Consider the following 21,521-nt stretch of genomic DNA (forward strand, 5'->3'; position numbering starts at 1 on the left):
AAAAAAAGACAATGTTCTTTATTCCTATGTATTTTAGCATCTTTGATTCATATTATGAACACTGTGTTGTCGCACACTTGTTAAAATGGTTATTCTGGTTTTTGTACATTTAAAAAAGTTTTTGAAACGTCTCAATGAAATTTTGTCATCTTTCAGTGAAATTTACTCCATTTGTGAGTAATAATTATTCCTTGAAAAATGAAGAGATTTTTAAATCCCTCTTTAGTGCCTTTTACATGTTGCCTGTGCATTATGTCCACTTTCACAGGGAAATCATAAAATGTGATTGTAATTACTATATTTTCTACTTGGCAAGAAGGATTTCATTTTGTGACAGTCATATCTTAAGGTAGTTTTTTTTTTTTCTTTTTTTTTTTAATAGTATACTCAAGTGTTAGCTGAATTTTCCAGCAGAAATTGCTTAGGAGCTGATACACTTGGAAGTAATCATAGTTGATTGCTGCGATCTAATAGTTAAAGAAACATTGATGACTTTCCTTATTCTATTTATGTAGTATTTTCTCTTGTCCACTTTTGTGACAGTGTAGATAAAGTAGAATAATGGATATTTGGAAATCATTTATGTATATTTTATTTTCTATAGTCAAAATAGTTCTTTGATCAACATGCTCAGCTTTTCACATATTCATCTCATATAGTCCCCTTTCTTGAAGTAGACTTAAGTCATCTTTCTTGTCTGTGGTCTAAGCAGCATTTTACAATAATCCATTTCAATATTCACTCATGAATATTCAACATACATTATTGCATTTTTTGCAGTGCAGTACTATTTATCGATCTATTACTGTATGTCAGGTAGAAACACTTTAGATTCATTATCTCATTTGTTTAGTTCTCTGTGGCTGTGCCAAGGTGTACATGTATACTCAAGGACCATATAATGTATACTCAGGACTAGATATATGTGTGTGTATATATATATATGTATGTATGGAGGAGTAGATGTATATACTCATTACCCATATAACCAGTATTTTTCTTAGGTCACCCTAAGAGCATCTGTATGAATTCATTTCTTCATGATATTCATACATTTAACACTTTTTATTGCATTGTTTGGAGATTAGGGCCTGAAACACATGAAACATAGGTTTAAAAATACTTACTGGCTAGCACAAAGTATCTTCTTACACATAAAAGAGTTGTGTGTATGTATGTGTGTTTGGTGGTATTCTGTACTTCCCTTTGGTAACTGGTACTACTCTGGTGATTACCTTTAATTATTGGACTCTGAGCTCCGTGCTCAGACTGCTGTTTCTCCCAGGCCAAGTAGAGTGATTGGCCCATAGTAGGCACTCAGTAAATGGAGTGATTAAGTAAATGAGGAGTTCGCAGATCAAATATGAAAAGTTTTAAGCTCGAGATGTGTTGTTAGAGAGGTACCCAGTAAGGTAGCCCCATTTTGTACTCCAGGGTGCCCACACGTACCCTTCTGCTAACATCCTTGTCCTCATTGGATATAACATATTTTTTAACTTGCCAATTTGATTGGTGAAAAACACTCTCATTGTGTTTTGCTTGCTACTTACCTTTCAACAGTTCATTGTTTGTTTTTGATCTTTTATAAAAGTTTATTTACCTTTTGTTTCCGTGTCCATTTTTACCTTATAATTTCTCTACTAGAGAAATTTATCACATGTAGCAAATAATTTTATCTTGTTTGGCTAATTTTTTAATAATTTTTTTAGGTGTAGATAAATTGATAATTTTTGTGTATGTAGATCTTCTGATCTTTTCCTTTGTGATTTTTACTTGAATCTTAAAAGGTCCGTTCAATCCCAATGTAAGTGAGTATTTTAATTTCCTTACAGTATTTCTGTGTTTTCATTTTTTGTAGTTGAAGTTTTACTCCATTTGCAATTTTACATTTAAGGTATGTATTAAATGTAGAAGAGATGTCCCTTTTCTTTTTTTAAAATTTTTTTTAATTTTTTTTATTTTTGTGAGGAAGGTCAGCCCTGAGCTAACATCCATGCCAATCCTCCTTTTTTTTGCTGAGGAAGACTGGCCCTGAGCTAACATCCGTGCCAATCTTCCTCTACTTTATGTGGGACGCTGCCACAGCATGGCCTGACAAGCGGTGTGTTGGTGCACACCCAGGATCTGAACCCGGGCCGCCAGCAGTGGAGCGTGCGCACTTAACCGCTAAGCCACGGGGCTGGCCCCCCCTTTTCTTCCCCCCGCCCCCCCCAATGGTCAATTAGTTACTTTAAAACCAGTTATTAAAGTTCTTTTCTCAGACCTGTGAAGAATATGTTAGATTTGTTTGAACCTTTTCCTCTGCTTTCTGTTCTGCCCCACTGATCCATCTAAATTTCTATGCCAATTCCATACCAATTTTAAATAATGTTCCTTTATAGTACATTGTAGTATCTTGGGAAACCTCTCCCTCCCTCTCTCCCTCCCTCCAGCAGTTATTTTTCATTTTTTTCTTGTGTTCTCTGAGAAACATGAAACTGAGACACTATAAATATAAGATTATTGGGAAATTTTACTTTGGCTCACGAATTAGACCAGTGGCATTGAAACCTTAATAACAGCCTCACAGCTGTGTTGCAGTCTCCTTGTGTTCATTTCTTCATTCTTTCCAAGGATTGATATCAATCTCCATATTTAGGAGTATTTGAGAAGTAAGCCACTATCAGGTAGGTTACTGGAAATTTAGAGGAAATAAGAGATGAGGGACAATTTTGAACTGTGTTTGGCTCATACTCTCTCTCAATACAACCATACAGACTCTCTTAGGACATTGGGTTTTTGTACATTTATAGGTTCATGAGAGAGGGAGACTGCCTTTTTATACATCTTCTGATTTTAGTGATTGAGAGTCTTAGAACTTGTTAATTACAAATCATTCATATTAACAATATTTTGTATTTTAACCTTTGGTAGATATTTAAGAAGTCTATGTAACTACAGAAAACAAAGGTTAGAAATTTCCTTTATGCAAAGAGCAGAGGACTTAACCAAGACTTTGAAGTGTGTCCTCTCTAGTAATACCATGTAATTTTCTTTTGTATCTGTTAGTTGATAAAATATTTAACATTTGAGATACTTATTAAATTTTTCAAACCATTGTAATTTTCTACAAAATCTTTATCTGGCGAATGCAGGGAATTGATATTGATACTTATTTCAGTGTTTAGTTCTGCATATTGCTTTAGGCAAAAGATGTGTGCATTGGTGGGCTATAAAGTCTGTATGGATAGCCTCTTCTAGCAGCTTCTGGACTCTTTATTGGTAATTACACAGATGGTATGGACTATTTTCGCTACTAAGATAATTTTAGAGGGGAAGTGGTTGGCTGACATAATTTGTCCAGTGAATAACATTCAGTGTTTTATCTTTAAATGTTTCTTGTCACGATGTAATATTTCATTATTCTTTCTAAAACTATAAAGTTCTTTTTTTACTGATAGAGTAAGAAAAAGAATTGACTATGTTTAATTTGAGCATTTTAATTTTTTTTTTGGTATTGCTAAAGAATGTTTTTAAAAACTACTTTGGTTATTGCTAGTGAATGTGTAAGGGTAAAATTGGTTATTTTCAGCAAGATGCTTTGTAACCCTTCCCCCCAGACTGTAGTATTTCCTTTTTTCTTATTTCCTAGGCTGTAATTTATACAGTTCATTTGTCGATGTGTTAACTCCACTCTGCCTTACTTAATCTCACTAGAATGCCAGTTCTGTGAGGGTTGGCCTTTGCTCGTTTTGTTGCCACTTTTATCCCGGGTGCATATTGGGGAAGGGGTCCATGTACCCTGAGTAAATCCTTCTGTACTTCCTCAGCAGAGATAAAGGGCAGGCCTGTGCCCCTGCCCAAACCTCCCAGTCTCGCAGCCTGAGCACGGTCTTGGCCATTGTGCCTCAGGACTAGCCTCACACGACCTTCGTCCTTGTTCATGTCACTGAACTTGGAAATCCTCAGACTTTAAAGTCATGCTTCATCTTCTGCATTTTAGTTACCTTGAGCTTTTGTGCATCTTCATCCTCATCCTTGCCCTTTTGTTACTGGCCCCCTGGCATCTGTGTTCCTTCATCACCTAAACCTTTCTTTCAAACGTTCCTTCTTGCTTCATTGAAACATTCCTCTTCTCGGAGGTTCCTGCTTCCTCTGTAGCCCTCTCAACTGGCTGTTGTTTTTCTCCCATGGCTTTGAGACCACTTGACCTGGAGTTAGCGTCCCTTCCTGTCTTTCTAGCTTACTGCCTTTTATACCTGACTCCAACTATTTTTCAACCTCCAGTTCATCAATCCCATACCTTTACAGTATTCCTTGCCCCTTTGATATTCTAGCTGATGAAGTCCAATTTATCAGTTTTTTCTTTCGTGATTGTGCTTTTGGTGTCCTAGCTAAGAACTCTGTGCCTACCTCAAGTTTACATAGACTTTATGCTGTGTTTTCCTTTGTTTCCTTTTCTAGAAGTTTTTTAGTTTTACGATTTGTGTTACGTATATCGATTTTGAGTCAGTTTTGTATTGGTACAAAATATGGGTGTAAGTGTGGATAGCCAGTTGTTTCTAGGACCGTTTTTTGAAAAAGCGATCCTTTTCCTACCGCATTGCTGTATGCTTTTGTCAAAAATCAGTTGTGTTTCATGTATGGACTTACTTCTGGACTCTCTTTCTGCATTGATCTGTTTGTCTAGCTTTATGCTAATACCATGCTCTTTTGATTACTGTTGCTTTATAATAATCCTTGAGGTCAGTTAGTGTCTGCCCTCCAGCTTTGTTTATTTTCAGCGTTGTTTTGGCTAGTCTCGGTCCTTTGTATTTCCATATGAGTTTTAGAATCAGCTTGTCAATTTCTATAAAAAAGCCTGCTGGGATTTTGTTGGGATTGCATTGAATCTATACATAAATTTGGGGGAGAATTGACATCTTAATATTAAGTCTTCTGACCCGTGAATGAGATATATGTCTCCTTTTATTTAGGTGTTGTAAAATTTCTCTCAGCAATATTGTGTTTTTTCAGAGTATAGGTTTCTCTTTTAGTATATTGTGTAATGTATTAATATAATTAATATATTAATTTACTTACTTCCCAACTACCCACTTTGCTTCATAATCTGTTTTAAGTTAGACTTCTACCTCCTCACGCACGTGAGTGTTGAGAGAGTTGGGTGAGAGAGTGCCATTCTTATCCAAATAACAAAGACAAGCCAGAAGCCTACTGACGTAGAGGGTAGTTGTCTGCCCAGGAAGCAGTACCTATTAATCTGATGTTGGTCGTCTAGAGTGCTTCTTATATGTGATCAAGTCCTTTTCTTAAAAGTTGCTTATTTATCTTCTATTCTTATCACCCTGTGTGTGTTTTGTTGGGAAATAAGTAATTCATACATTTTCATCTTTATTTGATAATGTCTTTGTCTAGTTAGATGTGGATTATATGGTTATATCCTCTTTAATCCATTATGACATTGACCCATTTTAACTGATTAGGAATAGAATGGTTATAAATTCCTTCTTTTTAAAAATGGGTTAAGTTTGGATATGTATTTGTGAAGAACAAACTAAATGTTATAAATGTATATTTCACTTATGCTTTGAACCTGTCACAGGATCTGAAATTTAGTGGACACTCAGATGTTTGAATGTTTGTAGCACTTCAAGCACGTTCGTTGTTTAGAGGCATGTATAAAATACTGCTGATGCTTACATAGAGTTGCTCAAGGCTTCATAAGGTTCTATTTGCTGTGTAAGTAAGGAGGTCTGGGAAGGGGGGGGGTTTCAGTCCAAAGGAGCAGCAAGTGCAGAGAACTTAAAAGAGTAAGCAAGGTGTTATGTAGCTGAAGGATCAGGTGCTAGATTCAGAGAGAACAGGGACACCGGGAAGTGGAGCAGCAGAGAAAGCCAGAAGGTTCGTTTGAGATCACTTGTGAAGAATGTGCACGTTAATAGTGAACATTTGAATTATCTTCTAAGTAATTGTCAAATAATGGAGATTAGTGGGTGGGGATAAACATAATCCTTAGTTTTTTCAACTAGTAATTTGGAATTCATATTGAATTAGGGAAATGATAATAATGGAGACCATTTAATATATTCTTTTTATACAGGCAAAAGATAGTGAATAGCATTGGGATTGGTGGCCAGGGTAGGTGTTTAAGAAGCTTTGGAGTAAGAATACGTAGTTCTTTGAGTTACTTTTTGATCTTTCTTCAGAGGAGACCATAAAACTTGATTCATGAAACAAGTTAGATGAATGCTTTCCTTCTATGAGAAAGAAACACGTAAGCTGTTATACTTTTGAAGCATAGTGGCAAGGGACATTTATTGCTGGAAGAAGGATTTAATGGAAAGGTTTAATTGCAATAGTTTAGAGAGAGGAAAGGACTTTTGTTAACTAACTTGGTAATATACACTTTTAACTATTTCATCAAAAAGGAAAAGGCCAGTAATGTATGACTTCCTGAGTGTGTACTTGATGGTAGCTTGAATAGGATATTTTCAAGAAAAACTGTCATTAGGTTTAAATACTGGCATATACATTGAAGTATCTTTGTTACTATATTTAGACCTTGCTTCTATCAAGTGTCACTCTGAAATTATTAAATTTTAAATGCCCATTTCATAAACACTTTGTGTTGTTTATGGCTCTGTTGGTTTGTGAGAGCAGGTGTGTGTTTTATATGTGCTGTGACTTTTAAAATTTAGAGATTTTCTGTTATTAACAGTCTCTCCCAACTCTGATGTTAGTATGTTGCTAGGATCAGCTGTCAAGTCGGTTCACAAAGGGTGGTCAGAAATGAAACCATTAGTGTAGACATGGCTGTTCAGGTTAGGCAGCTCAGGGTCGTGGTGCTGGGCTGTCGCTGGGGGACAGGTGTGTGGGGAGCAGTAGCTTTCCTCCGTCTTTGTTGTCCAGTGCACTAACTGTTCTTTGGGAAAGAGAACAGAAAAGAAGTCAATGAGTTCATGTGACAAAGGCTGTAAAGGAAGTTCAAGCAGTCCCCAGAGCACAAGATTAGAATTATTAGAGAATCAAGAGCTGTTGAATAACTTGACCAGTTCTTCAAAATTTAGAAATATATACTCTGAGCAGATATGAGAGGTAGATTATTATATTGATTTGACACTATACTGTGGTTAGCCTTCTCATATTTTGTTCATATTGTAATATTTTTAACATTTCAGAACTTTAGGCACTGCATTTTACCATCAACTGTTTTCCTTAAACATGTAATTGCAAGGAAGTTCCATAGAAATGAATAGTGATCACTATATAATGCCTAAAATTAAAGGCTGTTAAATATAAATTGTGTCTGTTATCATGTGACAGAATAATAAATCTCTCTCAGAAATGTAAGATCTTGATTAAGGAGTCTAAAAAAGGATGTTTTCTATGTCTCAAGATATTTTAAAATTATTTACTACATTTGCTACATCTTATACCCGAAACTATTTCTCTTCCTCTCCTTTTTTAAAATTTATTTATTTATTTATTTTGTGAGGAAGATCGGCCCTGAGCTAACATCTGCCAGTCCGCCTCCCTTTTTACTGAGGAAGACTGGCCCTGGGCTAACATCCATGCCCATCTTCCTCCACTTTATATGGGACGCCGCCACAGCATGGCTTGACAAGCTGTGCATCGGTGTGTGCCTGGCATCCGAACTGGCGAACCCCGGGCCGCCGCAGCGGAGCGTGTGCACTTAACCGCTTGTGCCACTGGGCCAGCCCCGTCTTCCTCTCCTTTTTAAATGTGTCTTGTACAGAGAATGTAAAAAAGCGGAAGGAAGGAAAGTGGATTGGATATTAGGAGAGAAATAAAATTAAATGATAAGACAAGAGTTCTGTTGAGTGATAACTTAGCGAGTATGAGATCAGTGAGGTGTTTTTACTGCCTGGTGCTTAGCTATAAAAATCATAATAGTGGAAGTTCAGATATGAAGGTTGAAGTGACCAAGTGAAAAATAACTAAAATAGACATTCTTTTGTGTATTTTCTAGCTATTAATAGACATAGACTTATTCATTATGAAGATATCTTAAGATATGCTTCACACATAATTCTAAAGAACGTTGCTATTTTATAATATGAATAAAAAGTAGCTCCAGCCCTTATGCATTTATTGTATAATTGAGGAACACAGAAAAATATAACGTAATATTTACAAAACTTTTTGATATCCTCAAAACAAATCTTTAGGTACTGGTGTGGAATTATTGAAACTCAGCTGCTTTAAGAGGTACTTAGGAAATAAGATTTTATAATAAATTGAATGTGGTCTAAAAGTCAATGTAATGACTGGTAATGTTAGTTTTTGATAATGTAATGTGAATTTATCTCTTGTTCTATTAGCTTTCAGAATAAACTGAATGTAAAAGAAGTGGACCTTTTCCCATGTTAAAACAGTAGTTACAAAAATGTGAAAATAGACCCATAAGGCTGTTGCTAGTCCTAAAAAGGAGACAGACAGAGGGAGGGAGACCACTGAGACAGGGAGTGGGGAGGAGGAGGGAGAGAAACAGAGACGGAAAAGGGAGGGAAGGAGGGGCCAGAGACACAGGGAGAGAAAACAAGACTAAGTCTTGTTACTTCTGTAGGGTGATGTCTCAAATTATCTATATAACATTTCGTCTGCTGTATATGATATTAACATTATATTATGTAGATATTATATATTAAATTTTATAGATGAATATTCTACACTAGATATTATATAGATAATTTAAGAATTATACAATATATCGTGTAGAAGAATCACTTTTTGTAATAAAGCTTTAGACCTTAGTTTTCAGTCCTGACCTGTGTCTGTAAAGCTACTAGTGGTGGATGATTTTGTATATAATTTCACTTATTTCTTTTTTTCTGTCAGTCATATGCCATTCAGTGCCATTCACAATATTAATGAAAGAATTTTGCATCTCCATGCTTTTCAGTTTCAGTCATCAAATTATTTTATTTAGTGATATTTCTAATCATCATTAATTTGACTCAGACCTGAAATAATGGCAGATATGGGAAGAACTTTACAAATGGAATCCTCTTTCACATTCCCACACATTTTTTACTGGAGAATAGTTAATTGTTGTATTTGGGAGTTGACGGAGAGAAGTTAATTTTTAGTGTCTATGTCTATCTGAAATAAATTTATTTTGAAAATATAAGTATAGATAAATTTCTAAAGTGGTTTTTTTCCCCAAAAGTTATTTCTAAAGTATTATTTATCAATTGAAAGTTTAACTCTGGTATACTGTTGTTTCCTTGAGTTTGATTTTACTTCTTCTTTTTTTCAAGGTAAAGTGCAAGTTAAGAGTTCAGACATACAAGTTGGAGACCTCATCATAGTGGAAAAGGTTGATGCATTTTTAATATATTTTAGACATGTATATGCCAGTGTTTAACGTTTAGCCTGATTGCAAGTAACTTGTGAATCTTAAGGAAATTGTTTGAGACATTTATTTTAAATCTTAACATCTTTTATAAGATTTTATATATGTGAAGAAAAAATCTAGATTTTTGTGTAGTCTCTTTTGCTAAAGTACATTTCAATGTGTTTAAGTAAAGTCATATTTTGTCTAAAGTAAGACGTGTTAACTCCTAAATGTTGCATTATCAGAATTATTTCATTTGACCAAGAAGTTATATTAGTTAGAACCTATTTATAATAGAATATGTGGAAAGAGGATAATGTGGGCTTTAATGTTAGGTGGATCTGGGTTTAAACTCCTGGTTCTTGAGCTTCAGACTCAGGAGAAGCATCTCTTTGACAGGTACCTGGAAATTGGTAGGCTAGAACCATTCAGAGTCAAGGTTAGATTATACCTGTATGCATGCAGGATGAAGAAAGAAATTCTAAAGATTGTCTCCCGGCTTAACAAGGAAACTTGAGAAGTATCTAGATTTTTAGACAAATATATCAATTTAAATATTATTACTTGAGGAACATATCAAGTAGGTTAACTAGAACAAGAGACTTTTGGAAGCTGAAGGTTACGTTTTACGGGTCATAGCAGCAATCTCTAAAGTCCAGGTGTTGAAAGAGGTTCCTTGGACAGAAGCAGGACACGATTAAGATGGACACGCTTGTGAGCCCACCACTACTTGCCCAAGGCTAGCTTTAGGAAGAAAGGAATGTCTGCTGTTTTTAAAGCTGGATTGAAAGACAGTTTCTTTATCCTGTTTTTCTGAGATAATGCAATTTAATAAGCATTAATAAGTATTTTAAGCAAGTTAGGTAAGTGTTACAATGTATGTTTTAACACCCAGAACAAAACTACAAACATGCAAAGAGATACACTCTGAGATGCTATAAATAAACTAAGTGGAATCCTAAAAAGTGTTCAGGTAACACACAAGAAGGCAAGAAATTAGAAACTAAAGAATGAATACCAGAGAAAACCAACAGAAAACAAATAATAAAGTGCAGACTTATACTCTAATGTATCAATAACTACCTGTATTGTAAACAGTCTAAATACACCAATGAAGAGACAAGCAGAGTGGATAAATGAGACCCAGCTATATGCTGTTTATAAGAAATTCAAATCCAATGACACAGGTAGGATGAAAATAACAGGATGGAAAAAGATATACCCCATAAAATTAATCAAAAGTAGGAGGGGCTGTATTAATAAATCAAAAGTAGGAGGGGCTGTATTAATGAAGTATAAGTTCAGAGTGAAGAAAATTACTGGAGACAGAGGGACGTTACATAATGATAATAGGATTCATCCATCAGGAAGATGTAATAATCCTGAATTTGTACTCACCAGATAACAGAGCCGCAAAATACGTGAATCAAAAACTGTTGGAGCTGAAAAAAAGAAATAGACAAATTCACAGTTATAGCTGAGTACTTCAACACCACTCTCTCAGCATCAGACAGAAGTACTAGACAGAAAATCAACAGTGATGTAGAAGATCTTCACCAAATCAATCAGCAGACTCTGACATACGTAGGCCGCTCTCCCTAACAATAGGAGAGGACACATTTACTTCATGTCCATAGAACATTCACCACGATAAACCATATCCATAAAACGAACCTCAAAAAGTTGAAAAGAATTTGAAATTACAGAGTGTGTTCTTTCACCATAGTAGAATCTAATTAGAAATCAATAATAGAAAGACAACAGGAAAACTCTAAAACATGTGAAAAGTAAACAGTGCACTTTAAATTAGTTTATGGGATTAGTAATGAGTTTCAGGGAAACAAAAAATATGTATAACTGCATGAAAATGAAAATAAAACAAAGTATGTGGAATTCATGTCAGGCAGTGCTGAGAGGGAATTTTATATCACGGAATACCTACATTAGAAAGAAGTAAAGGTCTTGAATCAGTAATCTAAATTCCTAGCTCAGGAAGCTAGAGACAGAAGAGCAAAATTAAACCAATGCAAGCAGAAGGAAGGAAATAAAGATAAGAGCAGAAGTCAGTGAAATTGAAAATAGGAAGACAAGATAGAAAATCACTGAAATTACAAGCTAGTTCTTCTAAATAAATTAATAAAATTGATATACCTCTAGCAAGACTGCTAACAATAGGAAGAGTGATGATGCAAATCACCAATATCAGTAATGGAGTATAGGTCATCACTCTACATGCTGCAGCCGTTAAAGAAGAGTTACCGAACACTACAAACAACTTTATACTCCAGATACATCAACTAGATGAAATGGACCAATTCTTCTGAAACCACAACCTCTCAAAAATCAATCAAAATAAAATACATGATATGAATAGTCCTATAGTCAGTAAAGAAATTGAATTAGTAATTTAAAAGTTCTAAGAAGGGGGCCGGCCCTGTGGCTTAGCGGTTAAGTGTGTGCGCTCCGCTACTGGCAGCCTGGGTTCGGATCCCAGGCGCGCAGCGATGCACCGCTTGTCTGGCCATGCTGAGGTGGCGTCCCACATACAGCAACTAGAAGGATGTGCAACTTTGACCTACAACTACCTACTGGGGCCTCGGGGAGAAAAAGGAGGAGGATTGGCAATAGATGTTAGCTCAGGGCTGGTCTTCCTCCGCAAAAAGAGGAGGATTGGCATGGATGTTAGTTCAGGGCTGATCTTCCTCACCAAAACAAAGCTCCAAGAAGGAAATATCCAGGTCCAGATATTTTCGTTGAAGAATTCCTCAAAACCTTTAAAGAAGATTTAACATCATTTTTACACAGTAGTTTCCAGAAAACAGTTGAGGATGGAACACGACCCAGCTCATTTTAGGAGTTTCGTATTATTCTTATACCAACGCCAGAAAAAGACAGTCCAGCAAAAGAAAACTACAGATATTCCTTATGAATATAGATACAAAAATCCTTAAGAAACTGTTTGCCAGTTGATATCAGCAATATAGAAAGAGAATTATACATTATGACCAAGTAGAGGTTATTCCAGGTATGTAAGGTTGGCTCAGCCTTCTAAAATCAACCAACATAATCTGCCCTGTTAACAGACTAAATAAAAATCATATGATTATATCAGTTGACGCAAGAAAAGCATTTGATTAAATCCAATGCCCATTCATGATAAAAAACTCTCAACAGGTTGGATTAGAGGGCGGTTACCTTACCTTGTTAAAAAACCATCTATAAAAAACCTACAGCTAACATCATACTCAACAGTGACAGTCTAAGTGCCTCTCCTTTCAGAGGCAAGGATGTTTGCTCTTACGCTTAGTCAGCTGGCATTTCTAGGCACTGAATAACGCAAGTAAAGGAAATAAAAGGAATTCAAATTGGAAAGGAAAAAATAGAAGTGTCCCTATTTGCAGATGACATAATTATGTATGTAGAAAATCCCAAGGGATCTATAAAAAAAAATCTCCTGACACTAATGAGTGGGTTCAGCAAGGCAGCAAATTATAAGATCAACACTCCAGCATCAAACCTATCCATATACTAACAAGGCATATGTGGCAACTGAAATTAAAAATGCTGTACTCTTACAGTCACTCTTGTGACACAAAATCTTAGATATGCTGAAAATAACAGTGTGTTCATGAAAGTAAGCAAAGGTCTAAGTAAATAGACACATGATGGTCTTGGATTGGAACATTCCACAATTTTCTCTAAATTGATGTATATACAATTTCTATCAAAATCTCAGCAAGGTGGTTTTTTTGTGTGTTTCCTTTTTTTTTTTTTTATCTCATAATAGTTTATAACATTGCGAACCTTTAGTTATACATTATTCTTTGTCAGTCACTGTATAAATGCGTCCCTTCACCCCTTGTGCCCACCCTCCAAGGGTTTTTGGTTTTTTTTTAAGATGTACAGCTTGATTTTATTTTTATTTTTTTTATTGAGGTCATAATAGTTTATAACGTTGTGAAATTTCAGTTGTACATTATTAATTGTTAGTCACCATGTAAACGCACCCCTTCACTCCTTGTGCCCACCCCCCAACCCCCTTCCCCCTGGTAACCAATAAACTGTTCTCTTTGTCTGTAATCTTCCACATATGAGTGAAATCATACAGTGTTGGTCTTTCTGTGTCTGGCTTATTTTGCTTAACATAATACCCTCAGGGTCCATCCATGTTGTTGTGAGTGGGACAATTTTGTCTTTTTTTTATGGCTGAGTAGTATTCCATTGTATATATATACCACATCTTCTTTATCCAATCATCTGTTGATGGGCACTTGGGTTGCTTCCACTTCTTGGTTATAGTGAATAATGCTGCAGTGAACATAGGGGTGCATAAGTCTGTTTGAATTGTTAGTTTCAAGTTCTTTGGATAAATACCCAGTAGTAGGATAGCTGGGTCATATAGTATTTCTATTTTTAATTTTTTGAGAAATCTTCGTACTGTTTTCCATAGTGGCTGGACCAATTTGCATTCCCACCAGCAGCCTTTTCTCCACAACCTCTCCAACATTTGTTATTTTTTGTCTTGGTGATTATAGCCATTCTAACAGGTATAAGGTGATATCTTGGTGTAGTTTTGATTTGCATTTCCCTGATGATTAGTGATGTTGAACATCTTTTCATGTGCCTATTGGCCATCTGTATATTTTCTTTGGAAAAATGTTCATATCCTCTGCCCATTTTTTGATTGGGTTGTTTGTTTGTTGTTCAGTGTGTGAGTTCTTTATATATTATGGAGATTAACCCCTTGTCAGGTATATGATTTGCAAATATTTTCTCCCAGTTCATGTGTTTTCTTTTTGTTTTGTTCCTGGTTTCCTTTGCCTTGCAGAAGCTCTTTCGTCTGATGAAGTCCCTATTTTTTCTTTTGTTTCCCTTGTCTGAGTAGACATGGTATTCGAAAAGATCCCTCTAAGACTGATGTCAAAGAGTGTACTGCCTATATTTTCTTCTAGGAGTTTTACGGTTTCAGGGCTTATCATCAAGTCTTTGATCCATTTTGAGTTAATTTTTGTGTATGGCAAAAGATAATTGTCAACTTGCATTTTTTTGCATGTTGCTGTTCAGTTTTCACAACACCATTTATTGAAGGAACTTTCCTTTTTCCATTGTATGTTCTTAGCTCCTTTGTCAAAGATTAGCTGTTCGTAGATGTGTGGTTTTATTTGTGGGCTTTCAATTCTGTTCCATTGATTTGTGTACCTGTTTTTGTATAGTGCCATGCTGTTTGGATTCTTACAGCTTTGTAGTATATTTTGAAGTCAGGGATTGTGATGCCTCCAGCTTTGTTCTTTTTTCTCAGGATTGCTTTAGCTATTCAGCATCTTTTGTTGTCCCATGTGAATTTTAGGATTCTTTTTTCTATTTCTGTGAAGAATGTCACTGGGATTCTGATTGGGATTGCATTGAATCTGTAGATTGCTTTACATAGTATGGACATTTTAACTATGTTTATTCTTCTAATCCATGTACGTGGGATATCTTTCCATTTCTTTATGTCATCATCAATTTCTTTCAATAATGTCTTATAGTTTTCATTGTATGGGTTTTTCACCTCCCTGGTTAAATTTATTCCTAGATGTTTTATTCTTTTTGTTGTGATTATAAGTGGGATTGTATTCTTGACTTCTCTTTTTGTTAGTTTGTCATTAGAGTATAGAAATGCAACTGATTTTTGTAAGTTGATTTTGTACTCTGCAACTTTGCTGTAGTTGTTGATTATTTCTGAAAGTGTTCTGATTGATTCTTTAAGGTTTTCTATGTATAAAATCATGTCATCTGCAAACAGCAAGAGTTTCACTTCTCTATTGCCTATTTGGATTGCTTTTATTTCTTTTTCTTGCCTAATTGCTCTGGCCAAAACCTCCAGTACTATGTTGAATAAGAGTGGCAAGAGTGGGCAGCCTTGTCTTTTTCCTGTTCTCAGAGGGATGGCTTTCAGTTTTTCCCCATTGAGAGTGATGTTGGCTGTGGATTTGTCATATATGGCCTTTATTATGTTATGGTGCTTTCCTTCTATACTCCTTTTAGTGAGAGTTTTTATCATAAATGGGTGTTGGATGTTGTCTGATGATTTCTATGAGTCTACTGAGATGATCATGTGGTTTTTATTCCTCATTTTGTTAATGTGGTGTATCACATTGATTGATTTGCGGATGTTGAACCATCCCTGTATCCGTGGTATAAATCCCACTTGGTCATGGTGTATGATCTTTTTAATGTATTGCTGCATTCAGTTTGACAATATTTTGTTGTGGTTTTTTGCATTTATATTCATCAGTGATATTGGCCTGTAATTTTCCTTCTTTGTGTTGTCCGTGTCTGGCTTTGGTCTTCCTCAGTTTTTTGGAATAGTTTGAGAAGGATAGGTATTAAATCTTTGAATGTTTGGTAAAATTCTCCAGAGAAGCCCTCTGGTCCTTGACTTTTATTTTTTGGGAGGTTTTTGATTACTATTTTGATCTCTTTAGTCGTGATTGGTCTATTCAGATTCTCTATTTCTTCTTGATTCAGTTTTAGGAGATTGTATGAGTCTTGAGAATTTATCCATTTCTTGTAGATTGTCTCGTTTGTTGGCTTATAGTTTTTCATAGTATTCTCTTACAATCCTTTCTATTTCTGTGGTGTCCGTTATAATTTCTCCTCTTTTCATTTCTTAATTTTATTCATTTGAGCCTTCTCTCTTTTTTTCTTAGTGAGTGTAGCTAAGGGTTTGTCAGTTTGTTTATCTTCTCAAAGAACCAGCTCTTAGTTTCATTGCTCCTGTTTTTTTTTTTTTTTGGTTCCAATTTCATTTATTTCTGCTCTAATTTCATTTATTTCTGCTCTAATTTTTGTTATTTCCCTCCTTCTGCTGAATTTGGGCTTTGTTTATTCTTCTTTTTCTAATTCTCTTAGGTGTGGTGTAAGATGGCTTATTTGAAATTTTTCTTGTTAAGGTGGGCCGGTGTTGCTATGAATTTCCCTCTTTGGACCACTTTTGCTGCATCCCATAAGAGTTCGTATGGTGTATTTTCATTTTCATTTGTCTCCAGATATTATTTATTTTCTCCTTTAATTTCTTCAGTGATCCATTGGTTGTTCAGTAGCATGTTGTTTAGTCTCCACATCTTTGTCACTTTCCCAGCTTTTTTTTTGCAGTTGATTTCTAGTTTTGTAGCGTTATGGTCGGAAAAGATGCTTGATATGGTTTCAGTCTTCTTAAATTTATTGAGGCTTGCTTTGTTTCCCAACATATGGTCCATCCTTGAGAATATTCCATGTACACTTGAGAAGAATGTATATTCTGCTGTTTTTTGGATGGAGTGTTCTATATATGTCTATTAAGTCCATCTGGTCTAGTTTTTCGTTTAAATCCACTATTTCCTTATTGACTTTCTGACTGGGTCATCTATGCATTGATGTAAGTGGGGTGTTAAGGTCCCCTACTATTATTATGTTATTGTTAATATCTCCTTTTAGGTTTGTTAATAGTTGCTTTATGTACTTTTGTGCTCCTGTGTTGGGTGCATATATATTTATAAGTGTTATGTCTTCTTGGTGGAGTGTCCCTTTTATCATTATATACTGCCCCTCTTTGTCTCTCATTGCCTGTTTTATCCTTAAGTTTACTTTGTTTGATGTAAGTATGACAATACCTGCTTTCTTTTGTTTGCCATTAGCTTGGAGTATCATCTTCCCTCCTTTCACTCTGAGCCTGTGTTTGTCTTTAGTGCTGAGATGTGCTTTCTGGAGACAGCATATTGTTGGGTCTTGTTTTTTAACCTATCCCACAACTCTGTGTCTTTTGATTGGGGAATTCAATCCATTTAAATGCAGAGTGATTATTGATATATGAGGGCTTAATGCTGCCTTTTTATCGCTCTTTTTCCTGTTCTTCTGCATTTCCTTTGTTTCTCTTCCTGTGTATTTCAGATTGCCAATTAAGTTTGGTAGTTCTCTATGATGGTTTCCTTAGTTTTCTGTTTGTTTATCATTTGTGTCTCTGTTCTGATTATTTGTCTAGTGGTTACTATGAGGTTTGAATAAAACAGTCTCATAGATGAGATAGTCCATTTTCTGATAGCCTTGTATTTTCTTAGGCTAAGCTGATTCCTTTCCTCTTCCTTTTCTCAGTTATTTTGTCACAACTTATTCCATCTTGTGTTGTGAGTTTGTGGTTAAAATGATGAGATTATATTTATTTTTGGTGTTTTCCTTCCCTTTATCTTTAATGTTATAATTAAGTGTTAGATAACCTGTTCTGATGGAAAGCTGCAATTTTCTGATTTTTACTACCTATTTATCTCCTTGCTCAAGACTTTCTAAACCTTTTTTTTTTTCGGGTATGAGGGCCATCTTGAACATTTCTTCTGAGGGGTGGGTCTTGTGGTGATTTAACTCCCTCAGCTTTTGTTTATCTGGGAAATTTTTTATTTCTCTATGATATGTGAAGGATATTTTCGCTGGATAGAGTATTCTTGGATGAAAGTTTTTGCCTTTCAGAAGTTTGAATATATCATTCCACTCTCTCCTATCCTGCAAGGTTTCTGCTGAGAAATCCGCTGAAAGCCTGATAGGGGTTCCTATGTAAGTTATTTTCTTCTGCTTTGCTGCCCCTAATATTTTTTCCTGTCATTGACTTTTTCTACCTTTATTGCTATATGCTTGGAGAAGGTCTTTTTACATTGATATAGTTAGGAGTTCTGTTGGCTTCTTTCACTTGTATTTCCAGCTCCTCCCCCAGGTTTGGGAAGTTCTCAGCTCTTATTTCTTTGGACAAGCTTTCTGCTCCATTCTTTCTCTTCTCTCTCTGGAATACCTATAATCCTTATGTTGCATTTCCTAATTGAGTCAGATATTTCTTGGAGAATTTCTTAATTTATTTTAATCTTAGTTCCGTTTCTTCCTGCATCTGAAGCATTTCTATATTTCTGTCCCCCAGACTGCTGATTTGCTCCTCCATAATATCAGCTCTATTATTCAAGGAGTCTAGATTTTTCTTAATCTCATCCATTGTGTTTTTCATCTCCAACATTTCTGATTGGTTTTTCTTCATGCTTTCAATCTCTTTTGTGAAGAAGTTCCTGATTTCATTGAACTATCTGTATTTTCTTGTAACTCATTTAGTTTTTTTGTGATAGCTATTTTGAATTTTCTATCATTTAGATTATAAATTTCTGTGCCTTCAGAGTTGGTTTTTGTGTACTTGTCATTTTCCTTCTGGTCTTGAGATTTACTGTATTTTTTCATACTGTTTGTGTTCATTTGTGCCTTCACATAGTGATAGTATCTGGTCACAGCTTCTGCCTGCCAACACTGGGTGTGGGACGAGAGCTGTGTCTTCTGAGCCCTCCATGACCTGGGGCTTGCTCACTCACGGCTGCTGCTTTTCTATCGTATGCGCGGGCTCTCCGGCCAACGTGAGCTGGAGTGCCGGGCAGGAGAGGGGGTGCTTTCTTTTGCCTGCGTGATCTGGTGTTGTTCTTGCTCTGCCCTCGCTGTCTGGTCTCCTGGGGTACTAGCTTGATGAAGACACCCCCGCAATAGCTTAGTCACCTCTGTGTGGCGCTTTCCCACGGGCTGTGAGGGACTTGGAGAGTGAAGGTGTTCCCTTAGAGGGCTGCCCCTCCCTCTCCTCTCAGAACTGTGCTCAATCAGGAGCCCAGGGGTGCGCCATTCGAGAGGAGAGGAGCTCCCCATAACTCCTTACTTTCCTCCGGGGGTCCAGCACCTCCACCAGTAGATGTATGGTGCGTGCATCTCTCAGACATCTTTTGTGTTGTGTGAATGGCTTCTGTTGGTATGTGAATGTCCTTTTCGTTATCTTAGTAGGGAGAGTCTAAGGGTAGAGCTCGCTCTGCCAGTATGCTGATGTCACCTCGTGTTTTTTTCTTTTTTTTTGAAAGACAAAATAAGCTTATTGTAAGACTAATTTGGCAAGGCGCGGGCCCTCAGATGACCAAAACAGTCTTGACAAGGAGAATAAAGTGAGAAGAATCACTCTTCCTGATGTTAAGGCATACTACTGAGCTATATTAATCAACATCATGTGGAGGAAAAATAGAAACAAAGGTCAATGAAATATTATAGAGAACCTGGAAAGAGGCGCACCCAAATATGCTCAAGTGATTTCTGACAAAATGCAAAATCAGTTAAAATGGAGAAAGGATAGCCTTTTCAGCAAATGAGGCCAGAGCTATTGGACGTCCATGGGTAACAGAATGAACCTTAATCTAAATGTCACGTGTTATACAGATATTAAACCAAAATGGATGATGGATTTATTTGTCAAACTTAGAAAAAAGTAGGATAAAATATTCAGAATCTAGGGTAGGAAAATAGTTCTTAGACTTGACACCAAAAGCATAATGCATAAAAGATAAAAATTGATAACTTGCATCTCATTAAAATTAAAAATATGTGCTTTGTGAAAGAACATGTGAATATGATGAACAAGCTACAGACTAGGAGGAAATATTTGTAAACCATATATCTAACAAAGATTTTTATCTACAATATATAAAAACTCTTAACAGTAAAAATCAAATTAGGAATGGGTGAAAGATATAAAGAGACATTTTGCCACAGAGGATATACAGATAGAAAATAAGCATATGAAAAGATATACAGCATCATTAGCTTTCAGGAAAATGCAAATTAAAACACAATGAAATATCACTACACATATAGCAGAATGGCTACAGTGAAAAATGGTGACAACACCAAATTCTGGCAATGATATGAAGAAAATGGATCACTCATACATTTCTTGTGGGAATATCAAATGGTGTAGTTACTTTGGAAAATCATTAGACAATCTCTTAGAAAAATAAATATGCAACTATCATATGACCCAGCAATTGAACTCTTAGACCTTTATCACTGAGAAGTGTTAATTTAAGTTGGCACAGAAGCCTGTACATGAGTGTTTATCTCTGCATCATTTATAGTAGCCAGAAATCAGAAACAGTTCCAGGTATCCTGAATGGGTGATGGTCAAAGAAACTGTTGTACATCATACCATGGTATATCATGTTAAGAAAACACAAGTCTCTGCTCTCAGGTTGCTCATAGTCTTGAGGGGAGGGAAAAATAAAGAGTATCAAATAATTATTTGATATTATCTAGTTTATTTATAAGTACCTCATAGAAAATAAAACAGGACAAGGGAATAAAGTGTAATGGTTTGAAAATGAAGAAAAAAATTCCATTTACAATAGCATCAAAAAGAATAAAATGCTTATAAAATTATTGTTAAGAATAAACTTAAAAAAAGTGCAAATCTTGTATTTCTGAAACTACGAAACACTGTCCAGACATATTAAAAGAAGATGTAGATATAATGGGAAGACATCCCATGTTTATGAATTAGAGGTATTAATATTGTTAAAATGGTAGTACTCCCCAAATTGATCTACAGATTCAATGCTATCCCTCTTAACATCTCAGCTGACTTTGCAAAATTGACAGACTGGTTCTAAAATACATATGGAAATACAAGGGACCCATAATAGCCAAAACAATTTTGGAAAAGATGAATAAAACTGGAGTATTCACACTTTTTCATTTCAAAACGTTATACAAGGTTATGGTATCAAGACTGTGGAACTGGCATAAATTCAGAGTTGAGAGTCCAGAAATAAAGTCTTCTGGACTTGATGGTTTATGGTTAATTGATTTTCAACAAGAGTGGCTGGAAGAGTCAATGGGATGGGGTATGTTTGGTACTCTTTTTGGCCCCATGCTGTTTATGAGATTCTTCTATTTTGTTGTGTGTTGCTGTCATTCATTTTATTGTTACATAGTATGCCTTTTATCCATTCTACTGTTGATGGATGTTTTAGTTGCTTCTAAGTTTTCCCTAGGAAAATGGAATATTAGGAATGATACTTCCGTGTCATACTTAGCCATGTGTTTTGGCTTGCACGTGCACACATTGCTGTTGAATATATACCTAGGAGTGGAATTGTTGAGTTTGCGATATGCATATGTTCTACTTCAGTAGATACTGCAAATGATTTTGCAAAGTGGTGTATCAAATTACACTCTGATCAGCAGTGTGTAAGATCAGCACTGCTTCACAGGTTTGCCACCACTTGGCATCACCAACTTTCTGAAAGTATTAACCATTTCTGATATGGGTGTAGTAGTAGTTGTGGTTTTAATGTGCATTTCCTTGAAGATTAATAAAGTTGGGCACCTTTTC

General features: G+C 35.7%; 1 protein-coding gene across 11 annotated transcripts in view; it reads left to right on the forward strand.

Annotated features, from left to right (window-relative positions):
* Nucleotides 1-21,521, forward strand: part of ATP9B (ATPase phospholipid transporting 9B) — a 280,439-nt gene that overhangs the window by 59,864 nt on the left and 199,054 nt on the right. For all 11 annotated transcript variants that reach the window (XR_015554337.1, XR_015554338.1, XM_087439362.1 and 8 more), the window contains one exon: nucleotides 9,261-9,319. Coding sequence is in view for 9 of the 11 variants with exons in the window: in XM_087439362.1 (XP_087295488.1) it covers nucleotides 9,261-9,319 (59 nt within the window). In the remaining 2 variants the exon portion in view is untranslated. The remainder of the gene's footprint in view (nucleotides 1-9,260; nucleotides 9,320-21,521) is intronic.

Source organism: Ceratotherium simum, chromosome 14 (assembly GCF_057802395.1).
Source record: "Ceratotherium simum simum isolate JZ-2026a chromosome 14, ASM5780239v1, whole genome shotgun sequence".
NCBI classification, from domain to species: Eukaryota; Metazoa; Chordata; class Mammalia; order Perissodactyla; family Rhinocerotidae; genus Ceratotherium; species Ceratotherium simum.